General features: G+C 44.6%; 1 protein-coding gene across 3 annotated transcripts; it reads left to right on the top strand.

Annotated features, from left to right (window-relative positions):
- The first annotated feature begins 3,853 nt into the window (after positions 1-3,853).
- Positions 3,854-19,143, top strand: LOC109881828 (cytoplasmic phosphatidylinositol transfer protein 1-like). Of its 3 annotated transcripts, none has more exons than XM_031785570.1 (10): positions 3,854-4,491; positions 9,317-9,465; positions 10,389-10,477; positions 10,733-10,740; positions 11,009-11,080; positions 13,527-13,619; positions 13,990-14,145; positions 14,383-14,446; positions 14,934-15,023; positions 16,840-19,143. In XM_031785570.1, the coding sequence occupies exons 1-10, from the start codon at positions 4,444-4,446 to the stop codon at positions 16,983-16,985; spliced, it is 915 nt and encodes a 304-aa protein (XP_031641430.1). In that variant the 5' UTR covers positions 3,854-4,443; the 3' UTR covers positions 16,986-19,143. The 3 variants fall into 3 exon arrangements, with proteins under 3 accessions (XP_031641430.1, XP_031641432.1, XP_031641424.1); XM_031785572.1 differs by having other exon boundaries at positions 3,859-4,319; positions 16,837-19,143; XM_031785564.1 differs by having other exon boundaries at positions 3,859-4,491; positions 16,837-19,143.
- The last annotated feature ends 8,267 nt before the right edge of the window (positions 19,144-27,410 follow it).

Below are 27,410 nucleotides of genomic sequence, written 5' to 3'. Positions count from 1 at the left end.
TCTCTGGAGAGACCTGATAGAGCTTGAGAGGAGCTGCATAGAAGAATGGAAGAAAGTCCCCAAATACAGGTGTGCCAAGCTTGTAGCATCATACCCAAGAAGACTCGATGCTATCATCGCTGCCAAAGGTGCTTCAACAAAGAACAGATTAAAGGGTCTGAATACTTATGTAACATTTCAGTTTTTTAACAGCAAAAATGTCCCAAAATCTTTTTGCTTCGTAATTATGGGGATTGTTTGTACATTGATGAGGGGAAAAAAACTTTAGAATAAGGCTGTAACAACAAATGTGTAAAAAGTCAAGGGGTCTGAAAACTTTCCGAAGGCACTGTAGCTGCTATTGTTTATCAAAGTTTTTCATTATAAATGTAAAAATAAACTTTTCTAAATCCCATATCAAACACAAACTGAAAACATAATGTTTGCACAATGAATTGGTGAGAGAGAGGTCTCAAATATCACTTTCATTCTGTTCTGCCTGTAGCTTTAGAATCGCTGCAAAGTTGGTTCTGGTGTCAGTCATGTCTTTGGTCACGTTCACGTGGGTCCACCAAAAACACCCTAATGATGGGTTGACAAATAGTGTCTCCCACTAGCCAGGAGTTGGCTGCATGGTGCAGTTGGTGAGAAACAACTGCAGTGACTTGAAGATGACTTCATAAAAAACTCCATGACATTTGATCACATGGTTTTGTAAAGTTCATGTAGTCGTAGTCGACATGTAGGCGCAAGTTAGATTTTTTTTTGCCCGATAATGCAACACACTTTGAAAGACGGTGACCATCGTTGATCTTGACTAGACTAAATGTATCTGCTCGAACATGCCCAATATTTGCTGTGCTGCTGTTGGCAATGTCATCTTGCTTGCATTGTTGTTCACCTTTAAAAGTGTGTTGCATTATGAGGATAAACATTTTCAAAAATCATGTGATCAAAGGTTGTGAAGTTTTTACTGCAGTTAATGGAACGTTTCTGCAGGTGCTCTTCACCAACTTCCTCCAGCAACCATGGCCTGCATTGTGGGAGCCTCTATTGTCAACCAATCATTATTCTTGACATAACTGAAACAGGAACTAACTTTGCTGCTATTCTCCCAACACCCTGTGCACTAGTAGAGATCGGAGAGAATTTGACAGGTGTAAGCAATATGGTAATAGATTCACCTTGCCCCCTGATAGGCTATGTGGAAATTTCACCATTTTGCTTATACCATTCACATCCTCTCAGATCTCCGCTAGAGGTTGACATGAGAACAGGACTCCCGGGGGTCTTGCAGAATTCTAGCATGAATGGGAGTCAACTGTGTAGGCCTAATATAGTTTTCTTAATAATATATATTTATGTTAATTTCCCCCCTCCCCCTTCTGTTGGCTCACTCTCGCGCCTCCCTCCAGTTGTAGCCACTCCCTACTTTACCTCAGATGAGGTCGGAGACGTACACTGTTACACATGTCCATATCCATGAGTTCATCCAATTCTGGGTAAGTAAGTGCAAGGGCTGCCTTCATTTCCACATCTCGTAATGTGGTTATCAGCTGTGTACAGGCAACTGTCTCGTGAGCTCTGAGCAGCAGCCAAACGGAACAGTTGCTATGGCTACTCACACGCAGAGCAGGGACAGACAGACGAACATCTAAACATTTGACAGGACAAGATGAACACTCCCATGTCAACCTGCATAACTAGTAAGGTTTAGGGGTGCATTTTGGGATTGGCCCTGGATTGTACGATGTGCACACATGATGAGTGTGTGATATGGGGGGGTTAGAGACAGAGAGAATGAAAAACCGTGTTGATCTGAGCCTTGCTGTTGAAAAACCTCATTAGTGTTCAACTTTTGGCTAGCACAGTTCCAACCTGCCCAACTTCACTCCTTGACTTTGAGTCTAACCGCCCAATCTCAATGTGTCCCACCAGATCCAGGAACTTAAACCCCACTAGGAGAAAAAAAAGCTTGAAAACCCCTTTAGATTTTTTGCCAAACATTTTGATTTAAAAAAACTGAGTATAACTATTTTTATTTAGTTTTAGTTTCCATTTACAAAAGTTTTTTCATGATTAGTTTTTATTTTAGTTTCAGTTTACTATAATAACCTTGCATCACAAACACAAGATACACACAAATAATAATGATTAAATGCTATGCCAAAACAGTCATAAAGAGCATTTTATCATTTAACTTCTCTGATCTGAGAGGGTTTGATGGCTGAAACCTGTCTTTTCACCGACCTGGTGAATCCCTCTATCAGTGAAAGATGAGGGAAAGGAGATGAGATGATGGTTTGGAAAGAACTGGGATGCAGAAACAGTAATTGTGACATTGGCTGAATCAATCAATCATTGATCAATAATTGAATTAACGCACGAGTCATCCACCAGTCTCAAATCATTGGAACACAAAGTTTGGAGACAAAAATCCTTGCTGACCAATTAATAATGAATTCAGTAACTTAATCAACCGGTAAACCTTTCCCTCAGTCAGTCAGCCATCATTTTCTAAATGATCTCTATTTTAAGTTGCCACTGCTCTGGCCTTCTCTGGAGGAGCTCATATGTATAGATCTGTAAGGAAGGGAGAGATAAATCAACTTTGATCTGGTATAAGCAAGATGGAGAAAACCCAATCCAGTGAGAGGACATGGTGAAGCTATTACCACACTGCTTATCCAATCATTTCAGATCTATGGAGTACTCATGGATACGGGTTAGGGGTCAATGTGGGACTTCAAACAGGATCAAAAACCCTACAACCCTGTTCCTGGAGAGCTACCCTCTTGTAGGTTTTTGATTCAACCTGTTGTAACTAACCTGATTCAGCTTATCAACCAGCTAATTATTAGAATCAGGTGCTCTAGATTAGGGTTGGTGTGAATATCTACAGGACGGTAGCTGTCCAGGAACAGGGCTGGAGAGCCCTGCTCTATAGAGACCTTAGAGAAGGGATATTCATCTCTTACCCAACGAAGTCCGGAGCCTGCTGGTTTCTACCTGATGATTAATTAGACACACCTGGTGTCCCAGGTCTAAATCAGTCCCTGATTGGAGGGGAACAATTAAAAAATGAAAAAGCAATGGCACTGGCTTCGAGGTCCAGAGTTGAATTTGAGAGGCTTATGGGATTCTATAGCTCAGACCCAGTATAACAGGGGAGTCAAACTCGTTCCATGGAGGGCTGAGTGTTTTTGGGTTTTGGTTTTATCAATTGAGACCTAGACAACCCCGTGTGGGTAAGTTCCTTACTAATCAGTGCCTTAAGTCATCAAGTACAAGGGAGGAGTGAAATCCCGCAAACACTTGGCCCACCGTAGAATGAGTTTGACACATGTGCAGTATAGCTTCACCCCTGTGTTATGACCCATATAAAAACAAGCATCTGTTCCTCCTTTGACACGTTTGATAGTAGGGCAACAATACAACTCAAGCTTGGCATTCATCATGACCACCACCAATGTTGTTCACTTCTCTTCCAGGGAAACAAACCCAGTACTCAAGGACAAACACAGGCAATAGATACAATGATGTCTGCTCACATCTCTGTACTCATTGACTAAACATGGATTCAATTCAACTCAGTTCAAGGTCATGGTAATACAATATAAAGCTGGGGCTGTGCTTAATAGAAGCACTCATGGCTCTCTGCTAATATTTAATCCAACCCACCACTTGACTACTGCTCAGTGCTAGCCATTCATATCAGCTGAGAGCTGTCAGAACGTTGGCTGTGTGTGTGTGTGAGAGAGAGCAGAAACAGGTACGTAGGTAAAGTAAGGTGGGCGTGAGAAGATGGGGAGGGAGAGAAGGCGGGAGTGAAGGAATTTGTGAGGAACTGAAAGCAGGGGAGGGAGGCGACGGGGAGAGGGAGGAGTGCCGAGCAGAGAGCGAGGTTACACGTGAGAGCAGTCCAGAGAACGAAAGTAAGAGAGACAGAGGAGAGAGAGAGAATAGCAGGACAGGTACGATAGTGTGGATTATGGAGTTGAGAAGGTTTCAGTCTTAGTTCACAAGTTAATTATCTGTTGCTCACTGGAGGAGAACAAAGAAAGAGTAAACAATAAGGGCAATGGAGAAAGAGAGAGGCAGAGGGGAAAACCAGGTATAGAGAGAGGGCGGGAGATAGGCAGAGGGGGGAACAAGGGATAGAGAGAAAGGGAAGGACAACAGTTGAATGTTGACAGAGGGAGTGAGGATATTAATCGGGAGATTAACAAAAAGGAGGAGAGAGAGAGGGGAAAAAGAGAAGGTGTAGAGAAAAACTAATAGATTCACATTGACAGAGTGGACTGGACTTCAATGAAGCACTGACATCAGCAAAATAAAGGGTGAGAGAAAGAGAAAGGTCACTGCAGTAGGTGCTGTGCACTATAGTTCCTTAAGCACGCTTACTATGCAACAGGAGAGTTAGGACACGCAAAGACAGACAGACGTTCACTACACGATTGAACCATGTTGATGAAGGAGTATAGAATATGCATGCCACTAACTGTGGAAGAGGTAAGTGTGTTTGTCTGTGAACATGTATGTGTGTTGGGGGTCTGTGTGTTTGTGGCTGGGGGGGTCTCTGTGTGTATGTATACTGCAGACCACTGTTGTAAAAATAAGGTGATAGCTTTTAATTTAAAATGTTAAAGTTGCTAGCATACAGATGTAGAATATTCATATGATCGCCCTGTTGCAGGACAGCTTGTCGTGGATTTAAGGGTTTAATTTACGATAAATGTATCACCCCCGACAAACATGTCCATTCATTATAATCCATATAATAATTTAGATTTCCTGTTGTGGGATTATTTTCCTGCTGTAGCAAACTGGCTCAAATTAAGATCCTACATCTGTAATAACACTAAGCACAGGCATCCTGTAGTGTAGAGTAGTGTTGTTCATGTGGCTGGCACTCTGTATGGTTCTGCATGTACCTAACCTCAGCTGTTTCTCTCTCTCTCTCTCTCTCTCTCTCTCACTCTCACTCTCACTCTCACTCTCACTCTCTTTCGCTTTATTTATTATGATTTTTTTTACCACAAACTGGTTGGACTGGTTGAGGCTTACAAACGTCAACGAAGGCATTTGGCCTGGAGGTTAAAAACAAAGGACAGATTCTGCCAGGGAGTAAGAAGTGGTGGGTGGAAAAGGGTTTAGGTCAAAGGGAAGGTCCTCATTCCCACCAACCACCAGAACAAAGCATTTCTCCCTGTCATAGTGTTTAAGTCTGAGCTATCTGTCTGGAACAGTGTTATGTAGTTGGTTATTATTACAACATGCCGTGCCGGAAACTTCCATTGATACTTCACTCTAAATCCAACTTTGGTCAGTGTTAGACCACTCCTGTGGTCTGGAAACATGTGACAAACGTTAGTGAACTTTAAGATTACTAATGTTTTAGTGTTTCTAGAAGCTTTAGCTAGAAGGATCACATGGTTTTTATGGATCAATATGGGGCTTAGGTGGTGGGCCTGGCCAATGGTGCGGTGGCCGACTGAAAATGTTTGAGGCCTTCCTGTTGACCGCCGTTTTAAAGTAAATTTCCTGCAATTCTGCCATGAGGCTGAGAGAGAAATGTGCAGTTTAAAGATCAATTGCTGCCATTCTAAACATGTTGCCATGGCTTATGCTATGTGAATGACTCTGAAATTATAACAAAGTCAATGGAGGCCCCATGCCATGACAAAAAAAAACTGAATGTATAATTTTTGGAATTTTAGATTGTCCTGGACTTTCTATCTTTTATTTTGGTGACTTTTGGTCCTGAAAGATGATTGTATAAATATACAGGTCCGTTATCTTTTCTGCATACTTTATATCTGGTCTGAGTCGTTGAGGCTTTACACTGACAACGTCTTTCCATCCTTATCATTATATCTTTTTTTACTGTTTGGACATATGCAGCCCGAAAAAACACTTCGGAGGCCCGCCCAAGACTTTTCTTTGCAGAAAACACACTTCGGAGGCCCGCCCAAGACTTTTCTTTGCCGAAAAAAACACTTCGGAGGCCCGCCCAAGACTTTTCTTTGCCGAAAAAACACTTCGGAGGCCCGCCCAAGACTTTTCTTTGGAGAAAACACACTTCGGAGGCCCGCCCAAGACTTTTCTTTGCCGAAAAAACACTTCGGAGGCCCGCCCAAGACTTTTCTTTGCCGAAAAAACACTTCGGAGGCCCGCCCAAGACTTTTCTTTGCCGAAAAAACACTTCGGAGGCCCGCCCAAGACTTTTCTTTGCCGAAAAAAACCTGGATCAGTGTCTTGTGTGTATCTATCTGAAAATAGTCTCTGTAAAATCACACAGAAACAAATCCTAAGGTGAGATCCATTCCACGTGTGGAACTCTGACTCTCACGGTCTGATGGGGAAGCGCATTAAGATTCCTATGCAGCTTTAGTGGGATCAGCTTATAGTTCCACATTCAAACCATAGCACTGTTTATGCAATGTTTGCACACACACACACACACACTTCTAATTCTGAGGGGAGTGTAGCTGGTTGTACTAGTAGGTTGGTGAATTAAGACACAGGTATGTGTGTTTCATTTTTAGTCAAAAGGTGGGGGACAAATGAATACCGGTATGTGTTAGTTTCGTATTTAGTCAAAAGCTGGGGGACAAATTACGATGTTTTGTTTTTAGTCAATGGGTGGAGCACATTCACATAATATAGTTTCTGTCTCACTGCACTGGATGTTTCAGTCATCATCAGTACAACACATTAACCACAAAACTGTCACAGGGGTCTGAAGTCAAAGAGAAACATAACGCTGTGTGGGTTTGTGTTGTTAGTCAAAGGGTGGGTGACACATTCACATAGAGTGGCCAGACCAGAGACATAGATACACATAGAGTGGCCAGACCAGAGACATAGATATCCATTCACATAGAGTGGCCAGACCAGAGACATAGATATCCATTCACATAGAGTGGCCAGACCAGAGACATAGATATCCATTCACATAGAGTGGCCAGACCAGAGACATAGATACACATACACATAGAGTGGCCAGACCAGAGACATAGATATCCATTCACATAGAGTGGCCAGACCAGAGACATAGATACACATACACATAGAGTGGCCAGACCAGAGACATAGATATCCATTCACATAGAGTGGCCAGACCAGAGACATAGATATCCATTCACATAGAGTGGCCAGACCAGAGACATAGATATCCATTCACATAGAGAATGGCCAGACCAGAGACATAGATATCCATTCACATAGAGAATGGCCAGACCAGAGACATAGATATCCATTCACATAGAGAGTGGCCAGACCAGAGACATAGATATCCATTCACATAGAGAATGGCCAGACCAGAGACATAGATATCCATTCACATAGAGAATGGCCAGACCAGAGACATAGATATCCATTCACATAGAGAGTGGCCAGACCAGAGACATAGATATCCATTAACATAGAGAATGGCCAGAACAGAGACATTGATAGACATTCACATAGAGAATGGCCAGAACAGAGTCATTGATAGACATTCACATAGAGAATGGCCAGAACAGAGACATTGATAGACATTCACATAGAGTGGCCAGACCAGAGACATAGATACACATACACATAGAGTGGCCAGACCAGAGACATATATATCCATTCACATAGAGTGGCCAGACCAGAGACATAGATACACATACACATAGAGTGGCCAGACCAGAGACATATATATCCATTCACATAGAGTGGCCAGACCAGAGACATAGATACACATACACATAGAGTGGCCAGACCAGAGACATAGATATCCATTCACATAGAGTGGCCAGACCAGAGACATAGATACACATTCACATAGAGTGGCCAGACCAGAGACATAGATATCCATTCACATAGAGTGGCCAGACCAGAGTCATAGATATCCATTCACATAGAGTGGCCAGACCAGAGACATATATATCCATTCACATAGAGTGACCAGACCAGAGACATAGATACACATTCACATAGAGTGGCCAGACCAGAGACATAGATATCCATTCACATAGAGTGGCCAGACCAGAGACATAGATATCCATTCACATAGAGAATGGCCAGACCAGAGACATAGATATCCATTCACATAGAGAATGGCCAGACCAGAGACATAGATATCCATTCACATAGAGAATGGCCAGACCAGAGACATAGATATCCATTCACATAGAGAGTGGCCAGACCAGAGAGATAGATATCCATTAACATAGAGAATGGCCAGAACAGAGACATTGATAGACATTCACATAGAGAATGGCCAGACCAGAGACATAGATATCCATTAACATAGAGAATGGCCAGAACAGAGACATTGATAGACATTCACATAGAGAATGGCCAGAACAGAGACATTGATAGACATTCACATAGAGAATGGCCAGAACAGAGACATTGATAGACATTCACATAGAGAATGGCCAGAACAGAGACATTGATAGACATTCGGTACTCCATGATCTTAACATCTCTCTATAGAACAGGACTAGGTAAACACTGTCAATGACTGGTTCTGGGTTTCCCAACCCAAGTCTTATCACTGCCTTAAGGACTTGGGCAAGTAACAGCTAGATACTACTGGTCTAAGGTCAGAGTTCAGGTGGGGTCCCATGCTTCAACAAACAATGGAAAGCAGGGGTGCTTTACAACAATTACAAAAATATTTTAAATACATTTTAAAATGTACATTTAACCTTTATTTAACTAGGCAAGTCAGTTATAAGAACAAATTCTTATTTACAATGAAGTCATACCCCGGCAAAACCCTGGACGACGCTGGGCCAATTGTGCGCCGCCCTATGGGACTCCCAATCATGGCCGGATGTACAGTAATGCAGCCTGGATTCGAACCAGGGACTGCAGTGTCGCCTCTTGCACTGAGATGCAGTGCCCTCGACCACTGTGCCACTCGGGAGCCCAAATAAAGGGCATACCAAGGAAAAGCTTCCACAATTACACATTTGAGGCAGAACATTTGATGCAGCTCTCAACAAAAACGTCAGAAATGTATTTATTTGAGCTTTAATCCATTCAGTATAAAGGGGACTGACGTTTCCACGTCAAGCTGATGGTCAGGACACACACAGGAAGAAGGCAGCCTTTTCAATGATCTAAGGTTAGTTGTTCATTGTTTTCCTAATGGATAAGGTTAGGGCTTTGGAGGAGGGGGAGCTGACCTTAGATATGTTCCCAAGAAAAGCTCACCGTGAGCAGTCTGCGTCCGGTTTAATGAAAGAACTGACTGCTATGTATGTAAATATGTAATGTGTACGATCTACATCAATTGCAAGAAGGATGTGGTATTAAGACAGGACTGTGTGAATTGTCTTCCCCCCCCCCCCCCCAGTATAAGATTGGGCAGCTGTACATGATCAGTAAACACAGTAATGAGCAGAGCGGAGGAGGGGAGGGAGTAGAGGTGGTGAGGAACCAACCAGACACACATCCCCAACATGGCCTGGGACAGCTCACTGAGAAACGCATCTACCTCAACAGGTAACACACCCACATTAACACTGTACCTCAAATCAAACTTTGTCACAAGCGCCGAATACAAGTGTAGACCTTCCAGTGAAATGCTGCCCCAACAAAGAGTTAAGAAAAGATTTAATAATAAACAAAAGTTTAAAAATGATAAAAAGTAACACAATAAAATAACAATAACGAGGCTATATAAAGGGGGTATCGGTACCGAGTCAGTGTGCAGGGGTACAGGTTAGAGGTGACTTGTACATGTAGGTTGGGGTGAAGTGACTATGCATAGATAATAAACAGCCAGTAGCAGCAGTGTACAAAACAAATGGAGGGGGGGTCAATGTAAATAGTCTGGTGGCCATTTTATACATTTTTCAGCAGTCTTATGGCTTGGGGGTCGAAGCTGATAAGGAGCCTTTTGGTCCCAGATAGCTTGCCGTGCGGTAGCAGAGAAACCATCTATGACTTGAGTGACTGGAATCTCTGACAATTTTTAGGGCCTTCCTCTGACACCGCCTATTATATAGGTCCTGGATGGCAGGAAGCTTGGATCCAGTGATGTACTGGGCTGTACGTACTACCCTCTGTAGCGCCTTACTGTTAGATGCGAAGAAGTTGCCATACCAGGCGGTGATGCAACCAGGATGCTCTCGATGGTGCAGCTATACCTCACATACACACACACACACACACACACACACACACACACACACACACACACACACACACACACACACACACCCTCACACACTGTACCTCGCACATTCCTAGCACTGCTCAACTAAGAAATGATACCAGCACACACACACACACACACACACACACACACCTACTATCCCACACCCACCCTTATGGCCTAGCCCTAGATCATACCGCACACATACATCTACCTCAGCGACGATAACAGCACATTCCTCCCCTCTGTCTGTCTCTCTCTCTGACAGTAAACTGCCATCCTGGGTGAGTGTGTTTGTCCCCAGGGTCTTCTATGTGACAGAGAAGGCCTGGAACTTCTACCCTTACACCATCACAGGTCTGACAACACTATTATATCCACCACATACACAGCCGTTTCACCTGCTACCAACCTGTTCTTCCTATAGGGTCAACATAGAATGTAGGAAGTGACTGTTTCCTTGTCTGCACTTAGATTTAAACACAATCTGCTTATCTAGACCCAATTTACTTTAAACATCTTTCGTTCCACATATTTAGAAATATGTGTGTGTGGTGTGTCACTAATGATGTTCCTCTCTATCTGTATGGAACTTCTGCGGTGGTGCTTCAGAGTACTCGGTATGTATTCACACATCATTTGCATGAGGCATGCAGTAGAGCTCATCGCTCTCGAAATGTCTGTGTACATAACCTCATCTGTCTACTCCTCTCTCTGCCCTCCTTCCTTCTCTCTGCCCTCCTTCCTTTTCTCCCCTTCTCTCCCCCTCCCTCCTTTTCTCCCCCCCATCCCTCCTTTTCTCCCTCTCCCTCCGTCTCTCCCTCCTTCTCCTTCTCTCCCTCCTTCTCTCCCTCCGCTCCATTCACATCCATCCGTCATCTACTGTAGGTCTCCTTCCTTCCCAAGTTCAGCATCCGTATTGAGACCAGGTTTGAGAACAACAATGGTGACAACAATAATGTGAGTATGACTGAAGGAGAGAGAAGAGGGGGGGGGGGTGAGGGGGGGGGGTGAGAGACTGAATGAAGGGTGGGAGAGGGAGAGAGAGAAGAGGGGGTGAGAGACTGAAAGAAGGGTGGGAGAGGGAGAGAGAGAGAGAGAAGAGGGGTGAGAGACTGAAAGAAGGGTGGGAGAAGGGTGGGAGAGGGAGAGAGAGAAGGGGGGGTGAGAGACTGAAATAAGGGTGGGAGAGGGTGAGAGAGAAGGGGGGGGTGAGAGACTGAAAGAAGGGTGGGAGAGGGAGAGAGAGAAGGGGGGGTGAGAGACTGAAAGAAGGGTGGGAGAGGGAGAGAGAGAAGGGGGGGTGAGAGACTGAAAGAAGGGTGGGAGAGGGAGCGAGAGAAGGGGGGGTGAGAGACTGAAAGGAGGGTGGGAGAAGGAGAGAGAGAAGATGGGTGAGAGACTGAAAGAAGGGTGGGAGAGGGTGGGAGAGAGAGAAGGGGGGGTGAGAGACTGAAAGAAGGGTGGGAGAGGGAGAGAGAGAAGGGGGGGTGAGAGACTGAAAGAAGGGTGGGGGAGGGTGAGAGAGAAGGGGGGGTGAGAGACTGAAAGAAGGGTGGGAGAAGGAGAGAGAGAGAAGGGGGTGAGAGACTGAAAGAAGGGTGGGAGAAGGAGAGAGAGGAGGGGGTGAGAGAGTGAAAGAAGGGTGGGAGAGAGAGAAGGGGGGAGTGAGAGACTGAAAGAAGGCTGGGAGAAGGAGAGAGAGAAGGGGGGGTGAGAGACTGAAAGAAGGGTGGGAGAGGGAGAGCGAGAAGGGGGGTGAGAGTGAAAGAAGGGTGGGTGAGGGAGAGAGAAGGGGGGGGTGAGAGACTGAAAGAAGGGTGGGAGAGGGAGAGAGAGAAGGGGGGGTGAGAGACTGAAAGAAGGGTGGGAGAGGGAGCGAGAGAAGGGGGGGTGAGAGACTGAAAGAAGGGTGGGAGAGGGAGAGAGAGAAGAGGGGGGGTGAGAGACTGAAGGAAGGGAGGGAGAGGGAGGGAGGGAGAGAAATTGCAATCTTGTCTGCAGTGTAAGGAGAATGCTCATCAAATTTATGTGGCCATTATAAGGAAAACAAGCAAAGGCCAGAATGCAATAGCGTCAGATGTATTAGCCATCCACTGTGTTTGTGTGAGAGGGAGAACGAAGGGTACATGCTTGTATTACAGGCTTGTTTCACCACCTTTTCTGGCCTTGTCACAGAATTCTGACACACAAACACAATTCTGAGCTGGTTTGTCCCTACAGAAATGTGGCGAAGCTTGTTTCAACCTTCTCCCAGCTACAGGTTACATGTGTTCAATTTAGCAGAAATGCACGCGCGCACACACACACACACATTAATGCACACATACCACACCGATACACACACCTCTATTACAACACACAATAGAGGACATCTAAAAAGCACAACCAAAACAGAGGAACATCAGCAGGTTTAAAGGATGAGGTAAAACAATGCTTTTGACATGGAAAAATGGGAACTATGACAAGTGTCAACAGTCAGACAGACAAGACATACCTTACATGAGAGAACAGGTTCTTAAACACAAGAGACATGGCATAATAGGATCTGAAACACAGCTGATTATCTGGCTGTGGGTTTGTCTCCCTGCTCTGCTCTTTGTTAAATACCAGCAGAGGAATGAACATCTTCAAAAGAGACATTACTCTCTCTTTCGCTTTCTGTCAGGACAAGGGGACAGGACAGAAAGAACTGTGACTTATCTCTCTTTCTTTGATAAGTGTCTCATTCTCTCTCTCCTCTTTCACCCCCGCTCGTCCATCCTCGCCTGCTCCCTCTCTGCTTCTCTCTCTCTTTCTCTGTGATTTAGTGTGCTCCCTCTCTCGATCTCCCTTACCCCTTCTCTCTCCCTCTCTCTCTGTCTGTCTGTCTGTGTGTGGTGTTTTGCTGTAGTGTAATGATTTGCTCAAAGCCTGAGGGTGGAGTATTATGATGGGTGATACGTTGTGTGACCTCACTATTACATCTACTGGGCCCTGGCTCCAGTGTGTGTGTCAGTCTATTTCCTCATCTACTAGGCCCTGGCTCCAGTGTGTGTGTGTGTCAGTCTATTTCCTCATCTACTAGGCCCCGGTTTCCAGTGTGTGTGTCAGTCTATTTCCTCATCTACTAGGCCCTGGCTCCAGTGTGTGTGTCAGTCTATTTCCTCATCTACTAGGCCCTGACTCCAGTGTGTGTGTGTCAGTCTATTTCCTCATCTACTAGGCCCTGGCTCCAGTGTGTGTCAGTCTATTTCCTCATCTACTAGGCCCTGACTCCAGTGTGTGTGTGTGTCAGTCTATTTCCTCATCTACTAGGCCCTGGCTCCAGTGTGTGTGTGTCAGTCTATTTCCTCATCTAATGGCCCTGGCTCCAGTGTGTGTGTCAGTCTATTTCTGAGTGACCTCCCCCTCTGCTCGGTTGCAGGTATTTGGAGACAGGCCCACCCCTGCAGAGAGCGTGAGCCACCTGGATATCCTCATTGACCCCATCCCTGACAAACACTACAAGGAGACAGAGGTACTAGCGTGTACACACACATTTCCTCCTCCTGACTTCCGCAGTTCCAGTAACTTCAGAAACAAAGATCAATCAGCAAGACACATAGCTGAAAACACACACACACTCACTATCTCACGCAGAGACAGAGGAAGACGCACTCTAGATAAACAAAACACAAACATAAATACAGAGACACTTGTACAAGCTATGCATCTTGGGCCCCAGATGCCTATCATGTTGAATCATTCATAGATTATATGTGAGGTATTGAGCAACAGCCTGCTCACACAGGCCTGCACACACACACTCCCACACCCACACACCTCCCCCTCTACACACTGGCCAGGGATTTAGCTGTCAGCAGGTAATGTGTACTTTGTCTCTGTAGGACCTGAGTCGCTGGGTGTCTGAGAAGACGGGCCGAGGCCCCCTGGTGGAAGGGTGGCGTAAGGACAGCACCCCCATCATGTGCTCCTATAAGAGGGTGCAGTGCAGTTTCGAAGTCTATGGCTTCCAGGGCAAGACTGAGGACTTCATACACAGGGTGAGAGGAAACTACATTTAACTACATTTACCATCATGCATCAGGTGAGAACCTGATAAAGACCTAAGGGTCAAAATGTTGTTTAAGGAAACACATTTGACAGCATAGATTGCGTGTGGGGAATCTTTTCTTTTGGCTCAACATATACACTGATCTCCAGCAGCACCTGCTGAAAGCCTTTGGATGTGTTTCTTTGACGTAAGAAATGTATTTTCTCTGATGTGTATGATCTGACAGAACATCCAGGACATCCTACTGGTGGGGCACAGACAGGCTGTGGCCTGGACAGACGAATGGCATGGTCAGTAGAGGACATGGTTATAATGCCTTATAACATATAGCACATGATTATAATAGGACATGGTTGTAATGCTTCATGTTATAATGCATCATAAAGTATAGGACACGATTATAATAGGGTATGGTTATAATGCTTCATATTATAATGCATCATAAAGTATAGGACATGATTATAATAGGGCATGGTTATAATGCTTTATAACATATAGAACATTATTATAATAATAGGACATGTTTATAATGCATTATACTACGTTGTAATTCATGCATTTCAATGTGCTGTTGACTGTTGCTGTATGTTTTTGTTCGTACATGCTTATAATGCATTATGATGTACATGTTACATGTTATAATGCATTATGATGTACATGTTACATGTTATAATGCATTATGATGTACATGTTACATGTTATAATGCATTATGATACACACGTTACATAGATATAATGATGTATTATAATCTCATCCGTCTGTGCTTTTCCCTACAGGGATGAGTTTGGAGGATGTGAGAGAGTATGAGCGACAGATACAGGAACAGACCAACAGCAAACTCAAATCAACCCAGAACAACAACACAGGTAATTATTAGAGCTGGGACCATAAACGGAAAATGACTTATCCAAGGCATTTTGCTGATATCATTCATTATGATAAGTACTCTAGAAAAATGATGATTGTTGGGTGATTGTTAATTGGATAATTGATGTCTTCAACCACAACTAGTATTTTAAAGGATAATAATAAAAACTGTGCAGTTCACATTAATGTTAGAAACGTATCGTTCTATTTATCATTATCGTATCTGTACAGGCAATTTATCGCTATGGGGTTTGTGTCCATATCACCCAGCTGTAGTAACTACTAGTCTACTACTGTACTATTCTATATTGTATTTTAATAGAGTAGAGGGAGGAGAAAAAGAGGGGGGGAGAAGGTAAAGTTGAGAAAAAGGAGAGAGTGATAGAAGGAAGAATGGGTGGATGGAAGAGGGGGAGAAGAGGAAGAGGAGAGAGTGATAGAAGGAAGAATGGGTGGATGGAAGAGGGGGAGAAGAGGAAGAGAGAGTGATAGAAGGAAGAATGGGTGGATGGAAGAGGGGGAGAAGAATAAGAGGAGAGAGTGATAGAAGGAAGAATGGGTGGATGGAAGAGGGGGAGAAGAGGAAGAGAGAGTGATAGAAGGAAGAATGGGTGGATGGAAGAGGGGGAGAAGAGGAAGAGGAGAGAGTGATAGAAGGAAGAATGGGTGGATGGAAGAGGGGGAGAAGAGGAAGAGGAGAGAGTGATAGAAGGAAGAATGGGTGGATGGAAGAGGGGGAGAAGAGGAAGAGGAGAGGGTGATAGAAGGAAGAATGGGTGGATGGAAGAGGGGGAGAAGAGGAGAGAGCATAGGGGAACATGGAGAAAGTGGGTGAGAAGGGGAGGGAGAAAGTGGGTGTGAAGGGGAGGGAGAAAGTGCAAGGATGGGTGAAAAGTGAGAGAGGGGAAGAAGGGAAGAGCGTGGAGAGAAAGACAGAAAGATCATTGATCAGAGGAGAGTGAGCCCAACAGGTAGAGACATTGTCTGGAGACTCAAACTGAATTCCTCCGCTGCTCTATGTTAGCTACACACTTCAGTCGGAGACTGCAATCATTGAAATTAGTTTGTGGTGATGTCTAAATGAAGCATGTTTCACAAAACAGCCCTCATTACAAGTAATCAGTGATTGGATAGTCTCTAACCAATCAGAGTATCAAAGCCAATGACGATTTTTCTAAATGCTGATTTACCCACCTGTGCTCTGGCCCAACCCATTGGTTTCTGGGACCAATCAGAACTGTTAGAATATGTTTGCACTCTAGAAACCGTCGGGTAGGTACTCAGATCCAGACTCATTGCAGAGAAGAAACTAATGTCCGTGGGCCTGGCATATCATTTGGCTGGAACAAGGATTTTGGTTAGCTATTGCAGCACTCACTGCATATGTCAGCCCTAGTGGGTGGTGGTGTGTGTGTGGGGGGGGGGTCACTCTGCCCCCTGCTGGTGAGTCATGAGAAGTTTGGCCGGCTGTTGCAGCTGAATGATATCAGAGGCAGCAGCCACAGTATGGCCCGTGGTATGCGAGACAGGAGGCTGAAATGGATTTGCTCACTCTCTCTGCTGCAACTCGCTGTGCTGTCCTGAACACCTACAGGCCAGAACATGCTACTGCAGGCACCTAGCAGATTTGACACAAAATCATTTCATGACATTCATCTCTTTTCGAAAACAAAAGGTGTATTAGAAATTTTATTATGGGTGTGTGAACTGTGAAGAGATGTGTATTTGAATAATTTAACCCCTCAACTCCTCCCTTCCCTCTTCGTTCCCTTCATTCCCTTCATTCCCCCTGCTTCTCTTTCTCATCTGCAGCAGCCCCTCGTCCGGCATACTCGCGCTCTATGTCGGTCACAGATGAACGCTCTCTGAAGAAGATGGGAGTGAAGACTATGGCCATGTCAGACCCCTCCACCTCCACACTGCCTCATAGCACTGTCCGCCTTAACTCCACCCCCGAGTAACACACACGTTCATACTGATGCATCAATTCCTGCCTGTTTAAACCCCTCCGTGACAGTAACTACACTGCAGCAGACACACTCCACCACAGACACAGTTAACCAGTAAAGCTACACTGTCCACAGAAGCAGCACTTAGACCACTCAGGTCCTACCCCTTTCTCCAGCTGTAACTATATAACCCAACCCCCTGTCCTACCCCTTTCTCCAGCTGTAACTATATAACCCAACCCCCTGTCCTACCCCTTTCTCCAGCTGTAACTATATAACCCAACCCCCTGTCCTACCCCTTTCTCCAGCTGTAACTATATAACCCAACCCCCTGTCCTATCCCTTTCTCCAGCTGTAACTATATAACCCAACCCCCTGTCCTATCCCTTTCTCCAGCTGTAACTATATAACCCAACCCCCTGTCCTACCCCTTTCTCCAGCTGTAACTATATAACCCAACCCCCTGTCCTACCCCTTTCTCCAGCTGTAACTATATAACCCAACCCCCTGTCCTATCCCTTTCTCCAGCTGTAACTATATAACCCAACCCCCTGTCCTACCCCTTTCTCCAGCTGTAACTATATAACCCAACCCCCTGTCCTACCCCTTTCTCCAGCTGTAACTATATAACCCAACCCCCTGTCCTACCCCTTTCTCCAGCTGTAACTATATAACCCAACCCCCTGTCCTACCCCTTTCTCCAGCTGTAACTATATAACCCAACCCCCTGTCCTATCCCTTTCTCCAGCTGTAACTATATAACCCAACCCCCTGTCCTATCCCTTTCTCCAGCTGTAACTATATAACCCAACCCCCTGTCCTATCCCTTTCTCCAGCTGTAACTATATAACCCAACCCCCTGTCCTACCCCTTTCTCCAGCTGTAACTATATAACCCAACCCCCTGTCCTATCCCTTTCTCCAGCTGTAACTATATAACCCAACCCCCTGTCCTACCCCTTTCTCCAGCTGTAACTATATAACCCAACCCCCTGTCCTATCCCTTTCTCCAGCTGTAACTATATAACCCAACCCCCTGTCCTATCCCTTTCTCCAGCTGTAACTATATAACCCAACCCCCTGTCCTATCCCTTTCTCCAGCTGTAACTATATAACCCAACCCCCTGTCCTATCCCTTTCTCCAGCTGTAACTATATAACCCAACCCCCTGTCCTACCCCTTTCTCCAGCTGTAACTATATAACCCAACCCCCTGTCCTATCCCTTTCTCCAGCTGTAACTATATAACCCAACCCCCTGTCCTACCCCTTTCTCCAGCTGTAACTATATAACCCAACCCCCTGTCCTACCCCTTTCTCCAGCTGTAACTATATAACCCAACCCCCTGTCCTATCCCTTTCTCCAGCTGTAACTATATAACCCAACCCCCTGTCCTATCCCTTTCTCCAGCTGTAACTATATAACCCAACCCCCTGTCCTACCCCTTTCTCCAGCTGTAACTATATAACCCAACCCCCTGTCCTATCCCTTTCTCCAGCTGTAACTATATAACCCAACCCCCTGTCCTATCCCTTTCTCCAGCTGTAACTATATAACCCAACCCCCTGTCCTACCCCTTTCTCCAGCTGTAACTATATAACCCAACCCCCTGTCCTATCCCTTTCTCCAGCTGTAACTGAGTTTGCATCCCAATATTACACTTTATATACATCAAAGTAGACTGAAATATTACAAAACTGTTTGACATAGAAACACCGAATTTTCATCAGGTAAAAAAACAATGAAATGATGAATAACATTCCACCCATGTGGCCTCTGGGTAATTTGACTGCAGGAAAGGGCTACTAGAGTGGATATAATGGTAGGGGAGTGCCGTGGATCCACAGAGCCAACCCCCCCCCCCCCCCCCCCCCCCCCCGGTGTATCGAGGCACTGCAGCAAATGGCTGAAACAGGGCTAACCTTCACTGATGAGTCAATAGGATGGCTGTTTTAAACATGATTAACTTCTGATCTATGGTAATGGCTGCAACATGACCTCTGTACAGGCTGTGGAATAATCTGACATAGAGGATGAATATAATTTATAACTAGTTTTATATTGACACATTATACATATACTGTATATTTGGCTGTTTAGTCTATTGTAATGGCAGTCCATTGCCAGCTATGTACCTCTTGTATGAATGAATAAAATACTTTTTCTCCTGTATATCTTGTTAAGATCATTAGTCATGATTAAGTGACTGCAGGAGATAAGTGAAACAATAGAGCAACAGAGCTTATTATTCTAGACCATGTTAACCTTGTTACCCTGCTAGTGAGAGAGTAATAGTTCACAACTAGTTGACAGGGAATGTGATGTAGGGCTTACTCAGTGCACTGCGTAGGGCTTACTCAGTACCCTGCGTAGGGCTTACTCAGTACCCTGCGTAGGGCTTACTCAGTACCTTGCGTAGGGCTTACTCAGTACCCTGCGTAGGGCTTACTCAGTACCTTGCGTAGGGCTTACTCAGTACCCTGCGTAGGGCTTACTCAGTACCCTGCGTAGGGCTTACTCAGTACCTTGCGTAGGGCTTACTCAGTACCCTGCGTAGGGCTTACTCAGTACCCTGCGTAGGGCTTACTCAGTACCCTGCATAGGGCTTACTCAGTACCCTGCGTAGGGCTTACTCAGTACCCTGCGTAGGGCTTACTCAGTGCCCTGCGTAGGGCTTACTCAGTACCCTGCGTGGGGCTTACTCAGTACCCTGCGTAGGGCTTACTCAGTGCCCTGCGTAGGGCTTACTCAGTGCCCTGCGTAGGGCTTACTCAGTGCCCTGCGTAGGGCTTACTCAGTACCCTGCGTAGGGCTTACTCAGTACCCTGCGTAGGGCTTACTCAGTACCCTGCGTAGGGCTTACTCAGTACCCTGCGTAGGGCTTACTCAGTACCCTGCGTAGGGCTTACTCAGTACACTGCGTAGGGCTTACTCAGTGCCCTGCGTAGGGCTTACTCAGTACACTGCGTAGGGCTTACTCAGTGCCCTGCGTAGGGCTTACTCAGTGCCCTGCGTAGGGCTTACTCAGTACACTGCGTAGGGCTTACTCAGTGCCCTGCGTAGGGCTTACTCAGTACACTGTGGGACAGGAGGTTTGATAAATTAGACTGTTGAGAGGGTGTTTGAGCCTGTCATGAGGGAATGTGAACTACAACAGATGACTAGTTGAGACAATGGGACAATACAGTAGGGGAAGGAGAGATAAAGGAGAGGGGGGAGAAAGAAAGAAGCAGACACAGCCAGAAGTGTTGACACATGCTGCAGTGGGACCTGAAGACTGTAGGCTATACTATAAGAACATTCTCTCTTCCTCTCTCGCTCTCTCTTCCGCTCTCTCTCCCCTTTTGCTTTACTACCCCTTTCGCTGCCTCCCTCTGTTCCTGCACTCCTTTCCTCAGGAGGGCCTCCCTCTGTTCCTGCACTCCTTTCCTCAGGAGGGCCTCCCTCTGTTCCTGCACTCCTTTCCTCAGGAGCGCCTCCCTCTGTTCCTGCATTCCTTTTCCTCAGGAGAGTACATCTTCTGTGGAGAGGCCGTGTTCATTATATAGAAATGTTCCCCTGGTAGATGCTTATAGATCCTGACCATGTAGTGCTGAATCTTACTGTTACTGTTCTGTTTTACTGCCGTGTTGAGAGATTTGAAGAGAGATTAAAAACGGAAGAGAAAAAGACTGACATCCTCCCCTTCATCTCTACCTCTTTGGCCTAAACCCCACTGATGTACCAGCTTTACTGAACATATCGATACACACCGCTCTGTAATGCAAACGCCCCATTCATGTCTACACACCAGGGTCACAACACTGATTCACAAAGGCCTGTGCATGTGTGTGTGTGTGTAGGTGCGTGTGTGTGCGCTCGCCCATCAAATCAAATGTATATATATAGCCCTTCGTACATCGGTTGATATCTCAAAGTGCTGTACAGAAACCCAGCCTAAAACCCCAAACAGCAAGCAATGCAGGTGTAGAAGTACGGTGGCTAGGAAAAACTCCCTAGAAAGGCCAAAACCTAGGAAGAAACCTAGAGGAACCAGGCTATGAGGGGTGGCCAGTCCTCTTCTGGCTGTACCGGGTGGAGATTATAACAGAACATGGCCAAGATGTTCAAATGTTCATAAATAATAATAATAATAATCACAGGCAGAACAGTTGAAACTGGAGCAGCAGCACAGCCAGGTGGACTGGGGACAGCGAGGAGTCATCATGCCAGGTAGTCCTGAGGCATGGTCCTAGGGCTCAGGTCCTCCGAGAGAGAGAGAGAAAGAAAGAGAAAACTAGAGAGGCATACTTAAATTCACACAGGACACCGGATAAGACAGGAGAAGTACTCCAGATATAACAAACTGACCCTAGGCTGACACAGGAGGGGTCAGGAGACACTGTGGCCCCATCCGATGATACCCCCGGACAGGGCCAATCAGGAAGGATATAACCCCACCCACTTTGCCAAAGCACAGCCCCCACACCACTAGAGGGATATCTTCAACCACCAACTTACCATCCTGAGACAAGGCCGAGTATAGCCCACAAAGATCTCCGCTACGGCACAACCCAAGGGGGGGGGAGTTCCCATCAGTGACTCAACCCACTCAAGTGACGCACCCCTCCTAGGGACGGCATGAAAGAGCACCAGTAAGCCAGTGACTCAGCCCCTGTAATAGGGTTAGAGGCATAGAATCCCAGTGGAAAGAGGGGAACCGGCCAGGCAGAGACAGCAAGGGCAGTTCGTTGCTCCAGAGCCTTTCCGTTCACCTTCACACTCCTGGGCCAGACTACACTCAATCATATGACCCACTGAAGAGATGAGTCTTCAGTAAAGACTTAAAGGTTGAGACCGAGTTTGCGTCTCTCACATGGGTAGGCAGACCATTCCATAAAAATGGAGCTCTATAGGAGAAAGCCCTGCCTCCAGCTGTTTGCTTGGAAATTCTAGGGACAGTTAGGAGGCCTGCGTCTTGTGACCGTAGCGTACGTGTAGGTATGTACGGCAGGACCAAATCAGAGAGATAGGTAGGAGCAAGCCCATGTAATGCTTTGTAGGTGTGCAGTAAAACCTTGAAATCAGCCCTTGCCTTGACAGGAAGCCAGTGTAGGGAGGCTAGCACTGGGGTAATATAATCAAATGTTTTGGTTCTAGTCAAGATTCTAGCAGCCGTATTTAGCACTAACTAAAGTTTATTTAGTGCTTTATCCGGGTAGCCGGAAAGTAGAGCATTGCAGTAGTCTAACCTAGAAGTAACAAAAGCATGGATTAGTTTTTCTGCATAATTTTTGGACAGAACGTTTCAGATTTTTGCAATGTTACGTAGATGGAAAAAAGCTGTCCTTGAAACAGTCTTGATATGTTCGTCAAAAGAGAGATCAGGGTCCAGAGTAACGCCAAGGTCCTTCACAGTTTTATTTGAGACGACTGTACAACCATTGAGATTAATTGTCAGATTCAACAGAAAATCTCTTTGTTTCTTGGGACCTAGAACAAGCATCTCTGTTTTGTCTGAGTTTAAAAGTAGAAAGATTGCAGCCATCCACTTCCTTATGTCTGAAACACAGGCTTCTAGCGAGGGTATTTTTGGGGCTTCACCATGTTTCATTGAAATGTACAGTTGTGTGTCATCCGCATAGCAGTGAAAGTTAACATTATGTTTTCGAATGACATCCCCAAGAGGTAAAATATATAGTGAAAACAGTAGTGGTCCTAAGACGGAACCTTGAGGAACATCGAAATTTACAGTTGATTTGTCAGAGGACAAACCATTCACAGAGACAAACTGATATCTTTCCGACAGATAATTCTTCCTGGTTTCTGTCTGGGCTATGAGTCAACAGCCAGCCTGCACCCTAAGTATGTTATTCATTCTGGTGTCAGCATTACTGGCATTAGGCCTCTCAATCATGTAAATAGCTCTAAATCCATTGTGAATTAAACTCCACTGTGGGGAACACAATTGTTAACCTCTGCCCAGGAGTAACTGGAGTGGACTTTATCTGTGGACAGGCAGACTTTTACATACATACAGTATCCCTGATAACTAATTGTACCAATTAAGGGGCTGAATATGGCTTGCAATGGGAATCTGCATCCATCCTTCCCCTGTGGAATAGACTTAAAGACTGCTGGCTCTACACATTAATCATTTCTATTGAAAACAGTTGAGGACCGCCTCTCTCTGTACAGTTACCCGCCCGCAGTCAGTTAGCGCGGTATTAATGCCGAACTGTTTAATGCTGTGAAATCCTCAGCAAATGATTCCAGCGACGCTATTCTGGTAATGCTGGAATTAATTGCTTATGGGTAACAGAAAATTCAAGGATAATTGCTAAATTGTTGTGGTTTTGTGTTAGACACTCTACATAAACACACACACACAGAAAAGCAAGAAGAAAAAGAGAAACCCACCCCTCACACACACACACACACACACACACACACACACACACACACACACACACACACACACACACACATTTCTCTCTCTTTAACACCAATAAACAAACTCAGAGACACAGAGAAAAAGCAAGGGACCCAGGGTATGGGCAGGCATTCATTGAAATTCATGCTTTAAATATCTTAATCAGCAGGCTCATAAAGCCTCCCTGTTTTAATTGCCCCACCATGCCTATTAATTACACAACAACCATAGCAGAGAGCCGCCATATGTTTGTTCATGTGAGAGAATAGATTAGAATAGAGTGTGATGAATACATTAGAATACAATGGGCTTTGATCTGCAAAATGTGGAATTACATTTCCCCGCTGCCACGGCCATAGAAGTGGTGGTATGTACCTCCCTGTAAGGACCTACACAGAGAGAGGGCATAGAAAGCGTGCAAACACACACACACACACACACACACACACACACACACACACACTGAGAGGGACGCGTCACAGACTGTAGTGTGTATGGTTGGGTAAATACTGTTCAAATGGTAAGGAGGGACAACATACTGCACTGGACAAGGGCAAACACATGATAGGCACAATATAACCACACGTGGTATAAGGAAGACACACGATATTGTTAGAATAATATATTCAACATATGGTATAAAGGGAGTACACCAAGAGGTTATTCTCAGATGGACATTGAGGTCCGCAGAACAGAGAGGTTATTCTAAGATGGACATTGAGGTCCGCAGAACAGAGAGGTTATTCTAAGATGGACATTGAGGTCCGCAAAACAGAGAGGTTATTCTAAGATGGACATTGAGGCCCGCAGAATAGAGAGGTTATTCTAAGATGGACATTGAGGTCCGCAGAACAGAGAGGTTATTCTAAGATGGACATTGAAGTCCGCAGAACAGAGAGGTTATTCTAAGATGGACATTGAGGTCCGCAGAATAGAGAGGTTATTCTAAGATGGACATTGAGGTCCGCAGAACAGAGAGATTATTCTAAGATGGACATTGAAGTCAGTGGGTGTGTGTACCGTATGTGTGTGTGTACCGTATGTGTGTGTGTGTACTGTATGGGTGTATGTATGTGTGTGTAATGTATGTGTGTATGTGTGTGTACTGTATGTGTGTGTGTGTGTCTGTGTATCGTGTGCTGTATGTGTGTATGTGTGTGTGTGTGTGTGTGTGTGTACTGTGTGTGTGTGTGTACTGTGTTTGTGTGTACTGTATGTGTGTACTGTGTGTGTGTGTGTGTGTGTGTGTGTGTGTGTGTGTGTGTGTGTGTGTGTGTGTGTGTGTGTCTGTGTGTGTGTGTGTGTGTGTGTGTGTGTGTGTGTGTGTGTGTGTGTACTGTATGTGGGTACTGTGTGTGTGTGTGTGTGTGTGTGTGCCATGTGTATGTGTGTGTGTGAACTGTGTTTGTGTGTACTGTGTGTGTACTGTATCTGTGTGTGTATGTGTGTGTACTGTAGGTGTGTACTGTATGTGTGTGTACCGTGTGTATGAGTGTGTGTGAACTGTGTGTGTGTGTGTGTACTGTGTGTGTGTGTGTGTGTGCGTGTGTGTGTGTGTGTACTGTATGTGTGTGTGTGTACTGTATGGGTGTATGTATGTGTGTGTAATGTATGTGTGTATGTGTGTGTGTACTGTATGTGTGTATGTGTGTGTACTGTATGTGTGTGTCTGTGTACTGTGTGCTGTATGTGTATTGTATGTGTGTGTGTGTGTGTTTGTGTGTGTGTGTGTGTGTGCTGTATGTGTGTATGTGTGTACCGTGTGTACCGTGTGTATGTGTGTGTGTGAACTGTGTGTGTGTGTACTGTGTGTGTGTACTGTGTGTGTGTACTGTATGTGTGTGTGTCTGTGTACCGTGTGTGTATGTGTGTGTGCTATGTGTGTATGTGTGTGTGTGTACCGTGTGTATGTGTGTGTGTGAACTGTGTGTGTGTGTGTGTACTGTGTGCGTGTACTGTATGTGTGTATGTGTGTGTACTGTATGTGTGTGTACTGTATGTGTGTATGTGTGTGTGTACTGTATGTGTGTATGTGTGTGTCCATGTACTGTGTGCTGTATGTGTACTGTATGTGTGTGTGTGTGTGTGTGTGTGTGTGTACTGTGTGTGTGTGTACTGTATGTGTGTGTGTGTGTGTGTGTGTGTGTGTGTGTGTGTGTACTGTATGTGTGTGTGCACTGCATGCATATGTGTGTACTGTATGTGTGTGTATTGTATGTGTGTGTGTGTGTGTGTGTGTGTGTGTGTGTGTGTGTGTGTGTGTGTGTGTGTGTGTGTGTGTGTGTGTGTGTGTGTGTGTGTGTGTGTGTGTGTGTGTGCCTATAGAAAGTCTACACCCCCTTTACATTTTTTCACAATTTGCTGTTTTAAAATGATATCTAAAATGGGATTACATATCCCCCCAACAGATCTACACAATCTAGTCCACATTTTAAAGTAAAGGAAAGTTTTTCAGATTTTTTTTTTAAAAATTCGTCAACATTTTCTCAATTTAAATATCATAATTGGATAAATCTACACTGAGTTAATACTTGCTGGAAGCATCTTTGGCAGCCATTACAGCTGTGAATCATTTTCAATAAGATTCTACCAACTCTTTGGACAACATATATCCATTAAGTTGCTCAGGCTCAGTAAATTTGTTTGGGGATCATTGACTGACAGCAATATTTAAACCTTGCCTATGAATTTTTAAGCAGAGTTAAGTCAGGACTGAGACTAAACCACTCAGAAACACCCAACACCTATTGGAAAGCCATTCTGGTGTGTTTTTTGCATTAAAATGTGTGTAATAGTCTTGCTGAAAAATAAAACCCGGGTTAGGCATTTAGAAGACTGAGGTGGGTTTTCCACAATACTTTAAAATACAAAGGGATCAACAACATTGCATTCACTCCATATTACTGGCCTATATGACAAAGTGAAAAGAAAGCCTGTGTTAAAAGGCTGTTCAGTAATACTACAAGACAGCACAGCAAATCAATATACTTTTTGGCCTAAATTAAAAACTACAGGGTTGGGGCAAATCCAATATACATGTAATACAGAGTGAAACCCTCTATTTTCAAATATTGTGGTAACAGGATCATGTTAGGGGTATGCTTGTCATCGGCAGGTATTGGAGAGTTTGTCAGGATCAAAAGAAATATGAAAGCAGCAAAGCCCAGGTAAAAGCCTCAGTCTTCTGAATACCTAAACCTGGGATAGAGTTTTATTTTTCAGCAAGTCAATTACACACATTCTAATGCCAAAGACAAACCAGAATGGCTTTCCAAGAGGTATTGCGTGTTCCTGAGTGGTCTAGTCTGTCTTGACTTGATGAAAATCAGAGACAAGGTTTGAATATTGCTCTCCATCAATGATTCCCAATCAAATAATTTGCTTGAGCAATTTAGACAAATTTTGACATTTTCACTTAGGGGTGTACTCACTTTTGTTGCCAGCGGTTGAGACATTAATGGCTGTGTGTTAAGTTATTTTGAGGGGACAGCAAATTTACACTGTTATACAAGCTGTACACTCACTACTTTACATTGTAGCAAAGTGTCATTTCTTCAGTGATGTCAAATGAAAAGATATACTCAAATATTTACAACAATGTGAGAGGTGCACTCACTTTGTGATATACTGTATGTATGTATGTATGTATGTATGTATGTATGTATGTATGTATGTATGTATGTATGTATGTATGTATGTATGTATGTATGTATGTATGTATGTATGTATGTATGTATGTATGTATGTATGTATGTATGTATGTATGTGATGTATGTGATGTATGTATGTAATGTATGTATGTATGTAATATATGTATGTATATAATATATATGGATTAAGGATCCATTTGGGAAATAACCAATGTGTGTCCAGATCACAAACAGAGGACTGTATATTGTGTCCCCTTGTGACAGTAAAGCATATCTGAATATCTCATCGTTCTATTTTGGATGGTATATTTCAACAATACATTCTGTAGTTCTGCCCGTGCAAATAAGGTCTATCTGAATATCTACGGTTCTATTTT

The sequence above is a fragment of the Oncorhynchus kisutch genome, linkage group LG2, assembly GCF_002021735.2.
Source record: "Oncorhynchus kisutch isolate 150728-3 linkage group LG2, Okis_V2, whole genome shotgun sequence".
NCBI lineage: Eukaryota > Metazoa > Chordata > Actinopteri > Salmoniformes > Salmonidae > Oncorhynchus > Oncorhynchus kisutch.
This window is presented reverse-complemented; position numbering and strand designations above follow the sequence as displayed.